General features: G+C 45.3%; 1 protein-coding gene across 1 annotated transcript; it reads left to right on the forward strand.

Moving 5' to 3' along the window:
• The first annotated feature begins 2,548 nt into the window (after window positions 1-2,548).
• On the forward strand, window positions 2,549-9,883 carry PCDH20 (protocadherin 20). Its single transcript, XM_083435811.1, has 2 exons — window positions 2,549-3,305; window positions 5,138-9,883. The coding sequence occupies exons 1-2, from the start codon at window positions 3,144-3,146 to the stop codon at window positions 7,865-7,867; spliced, it is 2,892 nt and encodes a 963-aa protein (XP_083291937.1). The 5' UTR covers window positions 2,549-3,143; the 3' UTR covers window positions 7,868-9,883.
• The last annotated feature ends 2,264 nt before the right edge of the window (window positions 9,884-12,147 follow it).

Raw genomic sequence — 12,147 nt, forward strand, 5'->3', positions numbered from 1 at the left:
GTCTCAGGAGACAATGGAGGCAAACATCTTTGGCAGTGAAGTCAAACTGTTAAGGTTGCAGTGCCTGCTGTGGCTGTAGAAACTGATATGGGAGAGACATGTTTTGTTGCAGCAGGAGCAGATGAAGGCATCCATTTGTCCTAATGGAGGTGTACCATGGCGTTTCTTCACTCTGCACTCCTCCCAACAGTCATTCCTCCTCTGGTCACTGCTATGGATACATGACCTGACTGTCTCCAGGCACTGCGCTCGTCTGCCAGGGACGACCACATGGTGGGGCTGAGGATGCCAGCCTTCATGTCACGTTTGCTACAGGTTAACATAAAAGAAGTTGAAGAATGTGAAATACAAGCAAACAGAAACAGGAAACTTATTTCCTTTTCTCTGATGCGGTTCCCACCTCATACTAGCAATTTAAATAGTAACACTTTTTTTTTTTGCAAAATGGTTTGCATTTCTAATTAAGAACCACAGATTATACTTCAGGTGCCTGAAGGTCTCAGTGTATTTTACAAGCTGAACCTATGCAGTCAGAAGCAATACTGAGTTAAATTGAGTTTACTTCCAGGAAACTAAGCATGTCATGCTGATCTTAATAAATTGGATATTATGCTATGTTTTGCCATCTCTCTCTCTCTCTCTCTCTCTCTCTCTCTGTGTGTGTGTGTGTGTGTGTGTGTGTGTGTTTGAGAGAGAGAGAATGAACATCAGCATGGCAGCCTACATTTTGAGTCTCTCCTTGAGGACATTGGAAGCTGTCATGATGAGACCCATTCACTTCAAAATTTACAATGTGTTGGTACTATAAGACCCCTACTCAAATTCAAGGTTGTCCCTTCAATCCCAGGTATGTGTGAACACGTTGTGGTCACTTAGGGCTACATGGTAGCAGGGGCGCCTACTTGCCCCCCACATTTGGGGGGCCGCATCATGTGACACGTCACGTGATGTTACGTGACATGTCCCACCGCTGGTGCTTGCATGCTGAGGAATGGGGAGAGCGGAGCTGCCTCCTTCTCCGCATGCGACATCAGGCAGGGAGGAGGAGACAGAGCGGAGCCCAGCTGCCGTGCTCCACCTCCTTCTCCCCATGGCATGCACTGGGCCAGGGTGGGACACACGGAGGTCGATCTTTGCCCTCGCTCATCCCAGCCCCCTCCTGGCTCATGGATGGGGGCTGGGGTGCACAGGGGGTGCCCGGAGGCAGCAGGAGATGTCAGCCCCCTCAATATTGGGGGGGGGGCTGAGGCCCATGCTTCAAAATATTTAGTGGGCTGAAGCCCCTTGCACCCCTGGTGCATGGTAGAAAACCTGGGTTCCTCTCCAAGCATACACTCGGAGTGCTATAGCCAGCCTGGCTTTCTGATATGCGTGGCCTATACATGATGGCATCCTTCAATATGTGTCTGCCTGATTATTCAATATGTGTCTTGTCTGGTCATTCAATATATGTCTGACCAGGGCCAGATTTAGGTTTGATGAGGCCCTAAGCTACTGAAGGTAATGGGGCCCTTTATATGTCCAGCTGTCCTTTGCCAACAACAAATTGTAGCTGTTTTTTGTGTTGAATATATGCTGTATGGTAATTTATGGATCTAATAGGTATCTAAAACCATATGCACATAACAAAATATGTATTTTATCAAAGTAATTGTTGAACTGAAATACAATTAAGAAGTATATTAATTGTGAAATAATTATTAATACATAATGTTGCTGTAGGTAGATTTTATTTGTTTTTTATCTCATATTTTGGAAATGTGCATCCAGGTTTTTTTGCCTTCAAATTTTTTGGGGGGCCCCAAGAGAGAGAGGCCCTAAGCTATAGCTTTTTTAGCTTATATGTAAATCCGTGTCAGACTCATACCCCACTTCAGATACTATTGGAACAGACCACATTTAAGTTTGGCTCTGTATAATCAACCTCCCTGGGCTCCTCCCTGGGAGGAAAGGCAGGAAATAAATGTGATAAATAAATTAATTTTAACAAACACGTGTCCCAGTGCACTTGGAAGGTGCATTTTTCATCTAAACACGTCTAAACCTCAGACGTGCAGACGCCACGGCAAGGCCAAGTGTGAAGCATAGGAAAGGGGAGGAGCCCATTCTCCGAGGGCAGCTTGGGCACAGACCAGGGGCATAACCATGATATGGGGGGGGGGGGCCGCAGGCTTTTGTTAGAGGGGGTAGAACCTCGAATTTGTATTGATTTGTACTGATGGGGGGATCTGCCCCCCCCAGCCCCCTTGGCTACGCCCAGGGCACAAACCCCCTTCTTCTTCCCTACAACTGTTCCACGGAATTGCTCCATGCCTGAGATACGGGGCTGAACAAGAGAACTGCGACCCAGCCCCAGTCGGAAAGCAACCAAGCAGGGCTAGCAAGGCAAGCGAAGAAGGGGATCACGGGGACCAACTTGAATAAAATACTGGGGGTGGCCAGGCAAACTCCACCCCACATAATCGATCGCAAGAAGCAGCACACCCACACCATGTGAATGGCAACACCCATCAACTTTGGGGGGCAGCCCCTTACAATATTGCGGGGGGGGCTCCTAGGAGTTGGCTCCTATGCCTGGGCTGCAACGGGGCTCCTTCCTTCCTCTTCTTCCCCCGCCCCCGTTTCGAGGGCTCCCCAAGAATTAAGAGGCCCCGCTCCAGATGCCCGGACCCCGAAGCCTCCTCTCGCTGGACCAGGGCTGCCCTCGAGCGCATCCACACGTGGACCTCGTCTCCTGGCGCGCTACTTTCATCCGAAGTCGCTAAGGCAAGCGGGTGGCTCTTGGGGACGGCGGATCGCCCCGTCTCCCGCTCCTTCCTTGGGGCTCCTCTCTTCGCGTCTTGGGTTCCCGCCGGGAAAGCTTCGAAGAAAGAAGCGGAGGGAGGAGAAGCCGCTCAAACCTCCGCCCGAGACTCCAGAGGCGGCTCTGGAGCGAGTGCCAGCCGGCCTCGGAAAGAACGGCGCCCGGGCTGCGATCGAAAGCGGCAGCAGGCGAAGCGGAGCGCCCGCCGCCCGCCAGGGGTTAATTGAGCGCCCTGCGAGGCGATTGGCCGGAGTCCGGGAGGCATTTGCATGCGCGCCGGAGCCGGGGCTCTGGCGGCTTCCCCTCCCCGGCGCGCCTCCCTCCCCGCGCGGGAGCCTCCATGCCCGCATTTGGAATGAGCAGCCGAGGGAATGAGAGGCGGCGCGGCTCGCCCCCGGCCCTAGGATCCCGCTGGCTCCCGGCGAAGAGGCACCGGCCGCTGGCTATGGGGCAGCGATCCAGCCCTGGGAGCAGCACAAGCGCCACGCAGAGGAACCTGCCGGTACGCTCAGCGGGGGGAGGGCAGGGGGGGTCTGGAGGCTGCCCTGCGTGTCTGTCTGCGCTTCTTTGGGATCGTTTTCGAGGAAAGGTGCGCAAGATCGGACGCTTCGAGCCTCTCGGCCAGGAAGTCGGGCGGGAGCGAGCGAGGAAACTTCGCCCGTGGGGAAGCGGCGCGACAAATGTAGACTTTAGGAGTGTAGAAAGGATGGTAAAACGGGGCGGGAGGCGCTGGAGCAGGTGTAAAAAGAGAGGCGGCAGAAGCAACAGTTTCAGGAGGCAAGGCTGCTAGTTCTGTAGCTGTCTTTTAACGGCGCGATCCTGTAGCCATCCACAGTAAGTCACGACGGTGATGAGAGGAGGATTGATAACAACAGCTCAAGGCTGCAATCCTGTGCATTTATTTGGGAGGTGGTGATGCAGGAGGATCCTATTATGCTGATTTACTTAGAAGTGTGTGCGCGCTGGGTAAAGACCCTCAGCGAGCCCTTCTTGAGAGTCAGCGGGCTGTGCATGAGAAAAAGCAGATGAGGCCAGGAGGACCACTGCGTGTGCTCAAAGGGACTCAGAAAGGATCCCACCCCCTTTCACCGAGTCCTCAAATTAAGGTCTGCAAGCTCCAAGAAGTGTGATAGTTCTAATTGAGAAGGAAAGGGACCATGTGTGACAAAATTCTTCCAGTATTGTGGCTTTAAAAGGGAGCAAGGAGAATGCACATGTGTGGCCATTCCTAGTCACACATACTTGCTTATTTCAGTGGATCTTATTCTCAAGAAATTGTTCTGTGGGTTGAAGACATGTTTGTTTAACTTCAGGGGAAGGACCCATGAAGTCAAGGCAGCCGTGGCTAACATTTCTGTCAGTGCACAGTAAGCTGCGATGAGCTGTGGCTGCATATGGTTTTGTGTCATCTCCCAGTAGGGAAGGTGAAAGGGTTAATTTGTGGCAAAGGCAGATGACCATATCTGGCAAAGGACAGCCGTTCCTGGATCGGCTGGACAAACGGAGCCAACTCTATTACTAATCTGAAGAAGAGAGGATGGTACCTGCAGTCTTGCATAATCAAAAGCAATGTTTTTATATATATACAGTATATTGTATTTTTCACTTTATATATATATATATATATATATATATGGAAGTGAAAAATACAAAATTAAACAGTGATGCATTTTATGCAGAGAACGATGGTTTATGCTTTTGTTCCTAGATGGCTGCCCACTGTTTTGTTTTCACTCACAATCTGTTTATGGCTTGACAAAGATGCTAATACATTTGAGATAGTGAGGAAACCGAAGATGAAGTTTAAATATGCTTCTGTTTCTCCCACCCTTTATGGCATTGTATAGGGATCTAGACTGCAGCATGGGGATTTATAGGCACAAACATATGTAGTTTTGAGCATATACATACACTGCTTCTTTTTAATGAATTCTTTATGACTGCTTTATTGAGGAAACTAATAGTTAAGGGTAAACGGGATGACAACTCTTCATTTATTGATGGTAAGTTTGGGGACTTCATGTTTCAGGGCTGGTGGTTGTGTGTGACAGAAGGAGATGGTGGTCTATTTAGACTGAAGACTGGCACTAAGTATTGGGAGGGTGTAGAGGTCAAAAATATGAGGCAGGTGGAAATTTTTCAGGAGGATGTATTCAGATGGTGGATTTATTAATTCGGTAGGAATTTTGAAGATAATGGTCCAATGCAAGGACCAATGCAATGGTCTTGCACAGAAAGACCTCTTTTGGGGGGCAAAATGAGGAGGGGGTGATTAAACTGATGCTCTCAGATGGACATGCCATTCGCTAACCTCACATGCATCTCTTTCCTCAGAACTTATTCATTTTCCTGCTCTTCCTTGGACCTTTCAACTGCTTTGCAAGCTACAGTCGTGCCACTGAACTTTTCTACAGCATCAATGAAGGGCTGCCCTCCGGGTTCCTGATCGGGAATCTAGCCCAGGATTTACAGGTCCAGGCAACATCAGAGGGAGAGGGAGAGGCCACAGTAGAGGGGAAGCAGCAGCCTCAGCAATGGGGGAAAACCCCTCTCTCCTTCAGCCTTGCCTCCCAGGGATTAGGAGGCCAGTATGTGAACCTAGACAACCAGACTGGAGAACTGCGCACCTCCGCAAAGGAGATTGACCGGGAGGCGCTATGCACAGAGGATAATGTTGGCTCTAGTGTGGTTGCCTCCTCCTCCTCCTCCTCCCCAGTACCATCTTCTGAGTCGTGCTTGCTGTTGCTGGATGTTATGGTGTTGCCTCAGGAGTATTTCCGCCTTGTCAAGGTGAAGATTGCCATCCATGATGTCAATGACAATGCCCCGTGCTTTCCCATGCCACAGATCCACCTCTTTGTGCCTGAGAACTCACCAGTCAACACCCGTTTAGCTATAGAGCATCCGGCAGTTGACCCAGACATGGGGAGCAACGGGGTCCAGACATACCACCTGCAAGATGACTTTGGGGTTTTTACATTGGATGTGGAGGAAAATGAAAGTGGGGAAAGAACGCCTTACCTGATTGTCATGGGTGCCTTGGACAGAGAGGCCAGAGACAAATATATTACCCTCATAACTGCAGAGGATGGAGGAGTCCCTCCACTGGTGGGCAGTGCCACCCTCACTATTGGCATCAGTGACATCAACGACAACTGCCCACAGTTCAATGAGACCCAGATCAATGTCACAGTTTTTGGGAATTCTAGTATTGGGTTGCCCATAGCCTCTGTCCATGCTGTGGATGTGGATCAGGGAATCAATGCAGAGATCACATATTCCTACAGCCAGAAGGTTTCTCAGTCATCCCGCACTTTGTTTTACCTTGATGAAAGCACAGGTGTTATCAAGCTCTCCAAGAGGATTAATGGTGACACTCCTCGTCTCCATCGGTTGAGCGTATTAGCCAACGGTCCCGGTTGTATCCCTGCAGTGATCACTGTGTTAATATCCATCATCAAAGTCACAATGAGACCTCCTGAAGTGATTCCTCGTTTTATAGCCAATGAAGTAGAAGGGGTGGTTTACCTGAGGGAATTAGAGCCTGTTAACACACCGATAGCATTTTTTACCATAAAAGATCCAGACGAAAAATACAAAGTGGATTGCTATTTGGATGGTGACGGCCCATTCAGGTTGACACCATACAAACCATATCACAACGAGTACTTGCTGGAGACTACAAAACCATTGGATTATGAGGCTCAACAGTTCTATGAAGTATCAGTGATCGCATGGAATACTGAAGGATTCCATGTCAATAAAATAGTGAAAGTGCAGGTTCTGGATGATAATGACAATTCACCTGTTTTTTCTCAAACACTGATAGAATTATCAATTGAAGAAAATAATGCCCCCAATGCTTTTTTGACCAAGCTACATGCAACCGATGCTGACAGTGGAGAGAGAGGGCAAGTGTCTTATTTCCTAGGGCCTGAAGCCCCTTCATATTTTGCTTTAGATAAAGTCACAGGAGTTTTGACAGTTTCCACCCAGCTGGACAGAGAAGAGAGAGAGAAATACCGCTACACAGTTAAAGCAGTAGATTCTGGAGTACCAGCCCGAGAATCAATAGCCACAGTTACCATCTCTGTACTGGATAAAAATGACAACAGTCCAAGATTTATCAACAAGGATTTTAGTTTTTTTGTGCCAGAGAATTTTCCGGGCTTTGGGGAAATTGGAGTTATAAGTGTCACTGATGCAGATATAGGGCAGAATGGCTGGGTAGCACTTTCTGTTGTAAATGGAAGTGACATCTTTGTTATAGACACCGGCAAAGGAGTGCTAAGAGCTAAGGTCTCTCTAGACAGGGAACAGCAGAGCTCATACATCTTATGGGTTGAAGCAGTCGATGGAGGTGATCCTGCCTTGTCCTCGACTGCAAAAATAACTGTCCTTTTGCTGGACATCAATGATAACCCACCCTTGGTCTTGTTTCCGCAGTCCAACATGTCTTACCTCCTAGTCCTCCCTTCTACTCTACCTGGATCTCCTATCACAGAAGTTTATGCTGTAGATAATGATACCGGCATGAATGCAGTCATAGCATACAGCATCATAGGGAGAAGAGGTCCCCGGCCAGACTCCTTTAAGATTGACCCCAAGACAGGCAACATCACTCTGGAGGAGTCCCTAATGCAAAACGACTATGGCCTTTATCGGCTTCTTGTTAAGGTTAGTGATCATGGCTACCCAGAACCTCTGCATTCCACAGTTATGGTGAACCTCTTTGTCAATGACACTGTGAGCAACGAGAGCTACATTGAAAGCCTTTTAAGAAAGGAACCTGATATTAACGTCGAGGAAAAAGAACCACAAATCTCTATAGAACCCACACACAAGAGAGTAGAATCAGCATCTTGTATGCCTACCTTAGTGGTCCTGTCAGTAATAAGCTTGTGTTCAATAACATTGGTAACTGGAATGGGTATTTACATCTGCCTAAGGAGAGGAAGAAAGTACCACAGAGGAGACGAAACTTTGGAAGTACAAATCCCATTAAATGGAAGAATTGATCTTCATATGCTGGAGAAAAGGCCTGTGGAAATTTCCAATATCTGATGGCTTCAAATGGATAATCTCAACCAAAACCTAATAATTCTGAATAGTGATAAAGTTCCCAGATACAGGATTGTCAGCAGTAGCTACAATGAAGGACTACTGATTTATAACTTATTATAATTGTAAATACTGTAGCTGTCTACAGCTTTTTTTCAGTGAAAAGAAAAAGAAAATCAAATTCATTGTACAGCTTTTTTATGAAACCATAGTGCTAACAGCTCATAACTTGTCTGTGTAGACTTGGTCATCACAAGACCCACCCATAAATTAAGTCAGTATTCATAAAGTGAAAGGTAAGACAATGACAAATTCATTGTTAAATTCTTTTTCATTCCTAAGTCATTTTTTACCACAAGAGGGCAACATCTGCCATTCCTGTAAATGAGTCTGTTTAAAAGAAAATGAAAAGTATATTTTAAAACATTGTTTTTCTAAAGGGGAAAAATAAACAAAATAAAAGTATGGGTTTGAGGTATAATAATTATATGCTCTATTGTATATACAAGAAGTTGACAAGAAAATATGCACTGGTAAATCAAACAGAATGTTTTATTACCTCAGATGTTTAAATATATAAATCTCCCTCTATATAGGAACGGCATTAACAAGAAGTGCAATTTCTTGAGGGTACCCATTATCCCCTTGTGAGGTTATGGACAGAAATTAGATGTTCACTTTCACCTCAATATGGAGAACAAACATTATAAATTGCTTCAGCAATATTTTGATCAGTATCTCTTGGAACAAATAAAAGAAATATGCCATCTGGGATGCAAATGAGTCCTGGTGTACACAGGGCAGAAAAGGGTTTCTGTTGCCAATTTCCCTGACATAACACTTCTTGAAACTTTTGGGATGCCTCTGTGCAAGATTTCCCCAAGCCTTCAAGAGGTTTGAGTACCTGCCACTAGAATCTAAAGTACAACAGCCTGTTCCTATGCAGAGTTACCTGAGCTAAATGAGGCTTTCTCCTCAAGTAAGAGTGCACAAGGCTGTAGACTAAGTGCAGCAAAGTGCAGGAACAGTGAAATGCCAGTTATTTCTAAGGATTAATTTCTATTATGTGAGAGTAAGAGAGCCTGATAACCACCATGCCGACTCCATCAAGACTATCTGCATGTGGAAAATGGTTTCCATGCCTGCATTGTCCTTATGGGCCCTGAACCTTAAATACAAAAAGATGTTACAGGGAGAAATTCCACATTCCGCTCATCCACTCACTACTAAACTGCTGATTCCAGACACCCCTCTTGCTCCAAATAGGTGAATAACAGTGTCAGAGGCAGAGCTTACAATCCTTCTCATCTACTGAGGCTGCAGGAGAGATATTTGTGTGCAGTTCCCACTGCCTGCAAATATCTCTGGACTGGGGCCCACGATCAATATCCCTCCATTTCAGAATATTATAGTTCCATCTACCACCACCCCAACTAATTTTGTTGTTGTTGTTGATCTAGTGATCCCTAGTTGTTGTTAATAATGCTTTGTAGTTTCAGTGATCTATCAGTAGTATTCCATCACTTTGGTTGTATAATTTTTTTATTTAAAAAGCAATGTTTCTGAATTAGATATCTCATATTGAAACAAAAATTATTGGTCATATGAACCTTTGGTTTTTTAAAATTTGGGCTCTTGCTATTCTCTCAATGGGTATTTTGTGTGAGAGAACAGCAGCTAATTACTGACTCTTGGCTCCTTCCTTTTCATTAGCTTAGTCTTTTCGATCATGCCCATAACTTTCCTTCCTAAAGCCAGTGACATATCTTCCCAGAAATGACACCTGCCTGTCTCTGCAGCTACACAGCAGAGGGGTTATCAGCAATGCACACCTTTAACAATGATTGCAAAAGCTGCAAAACTTTCATGCCAGATGTCTCCATCAAATCTAGCTGTGTAAAACAAGGCAAATGAGTGCTCTGCTTAGAACTGACACTTTTCTTGAGTTCTGACAATATGTCTGTACTGTACCAAAAGTGTTTATATGTCTGCAAATAAAAACTCTATATTTTCATAATATTTATCTGTTATTTTATGGAACCTAGATGCCTACCTACCTACACACTATGTATGTAGATATGTATACATTAAAAAGGGGAAATATGTATCTCAGAGATGCTCGAAAGGATGAAAGTTTGTTATTATGTTAGCTCAACATGTTTAAGTTCAAGGGAGGCTCTTCAGGGGCTGGCTCATCTCTTTCTTTATAGGTTCTCTTGAGCGGAAACATGTTGGGCTACCATAATAGTGAACATTCAGCCTTTCCAGCATCTCTGAGATACACATCTCCCTTTTTTTGTATTTACAGCCCTAGATGTTTCCTGTTTTCTCTCTCTCTCTGTGTGTGTGTGTACACACACACACACACACACACACACACGTTTACAATGTACTTTGCAGTATATGAACTGTCACTGAATGCAATCCAATGTAACTTTCCATAAATATTATTTTCTTATACATCAGTCTGTGAAATCATAGAGCTAGGTTTAGATAAACTGTCAGAATATTTACTATGTCAGAATATTTACTATGGTCTTGGGCAAATCAAGCAAAGAAAATATAAATATGCAGAAACCTGGATTTGTCAGTCATCTCTCTACATGCTAGAGCTGTGGGGCTTATGAGTGCAGGGTGGCACCGAAACACCAGTAGGAATAGCAGCTGCTGGAGCAGCACAAGGTTTGGATGTTTCCAAGAGCCAGTGCACACATTCAGCTATGCCCCTTGATTTCCCACCACCTGAGAATGCAAAGCTGGAAGTATGAATTGATTCCAGTGAAAAGGAATTGTGTGCAAAATGAAGTGAGATAATTCAGAAGTTATCTCTGAGTTGTTGACTCTGATGGTTCAGTTCACACATCTAAGTCACTGGTTTAGACTGCAGTTATGAAATGTTGAGCAATGGGCCTAAGTTTGATAGATTGCTCCTCGGTCCTTTTCAGTTCTATTATTCTACATGGGTCATGACATCAGTTGGTTATAAACGTCACATATGTTGACTGTGGGATAACTCTGTGTGCTGGGAGGTTCCACGCAACTGGTTTTCCACTTGTTCAGGGTTCCAGCTTATGCAAAGCTCTACATTCATAGGTCTTGATATGTGGACTTTGGGGTTGAGGTCAGTGAACCACACCCAATAACAGAGCAGAGCGAGCAGCAAGGCTCTTTCAGTGCATAGAGCCCTCTTCACACATATAATGTGTAAAGAGAACTTTTCTAACTTGGCAATCCTAGATTCTCTTACTTGGGAATAAGGCTCACTCTGATCGGAGGAGCTTCCATGTAATTAGGATTGCACTGTTACTTACAGCTCTGCATTGGGCGTCAGCATTGCCTTTGTTCCTTTTGTAGGTACTATTCAAGATGATCAACTGATCTTTAGCTAGTTTTCAATCCAGGGCAACAAGCTCTTACGCTAAAGAGAATGTTGGTAGGGCCTGCTATAGCCTGCATTGGGATACAGCTGTTCCTGGTATCAGCATTTGCACTCTCGGATGCTAGATGCTGGAGAGAGTGTTAAAATGCTGGGGGCCATTCACAATGCAAGTTTCAAACCAAGGGAACAAGGCATAGCAAAGTTGTGTCAAAGGAGGCACGATGCATTGGCTAGAATAGAGCAAAATGTGCAGATAAAGTGGGTAGAAGCTGTCTCTAAAAGTTGGCATGCTTTTGTAAATAGTCTGTTGTGTGGTCTATGGGGGAACTGTGGCACTCAGGTGGTAGCTGGACTCCATCATCTCTCACCACCAGCCATGCTGCCTGCAGCTAATGGGAATTGAAGTCCAACAACATCTGGAAGCCCAGAGGTTCCCCAGTCCTGGTCAACTGTGTTTGCTTATCAGTGTTCCCTACCCTCTCCTAAATCCCATGGTGACAATGAGTTTATATGGCCACAAGGTACAGAGCTGCAGCATGCATGTCTTAGTAGTGGTATGGAAATACCACCCTAAGTTGTACAGTTTAGACATTTCTCTGATGGTGACAGTGTGCTCAGTGCAAGCTCAGAGTCAATTGTATGATATTTTATTTCATAATCAGTTCTGTTAAGCAATGACTATTTCAGTTTACTTGGTCTACAGTCCATAAACCTCCAATACAGCGCACAGTTATCAAGGCACCCCTAGTGAGAGGGAGGGCAAATTTTTCCCTTTAGAACGAGAGTATAACAGAACCAGTGAACAATCAGAAATAAATATTCAGACAATTTTGATTCAGAAATCTCTTTAATAATTGTAACCTATTTTTCTGTGATCTCAGGGTTGGAGTTTGCCTTTAAAATT

This window comes from Podarcis tiliguerta (assembly GCF_965153285.1).
Source record: "Podarcis tiliguerta genome assembly, chromosome: 4".
NCBI lineage: Eukaryota > Metazoa > Chordata > Lepidosauria > Squamata > Lacertidae > Podarcis > Podarcis tiliguerta.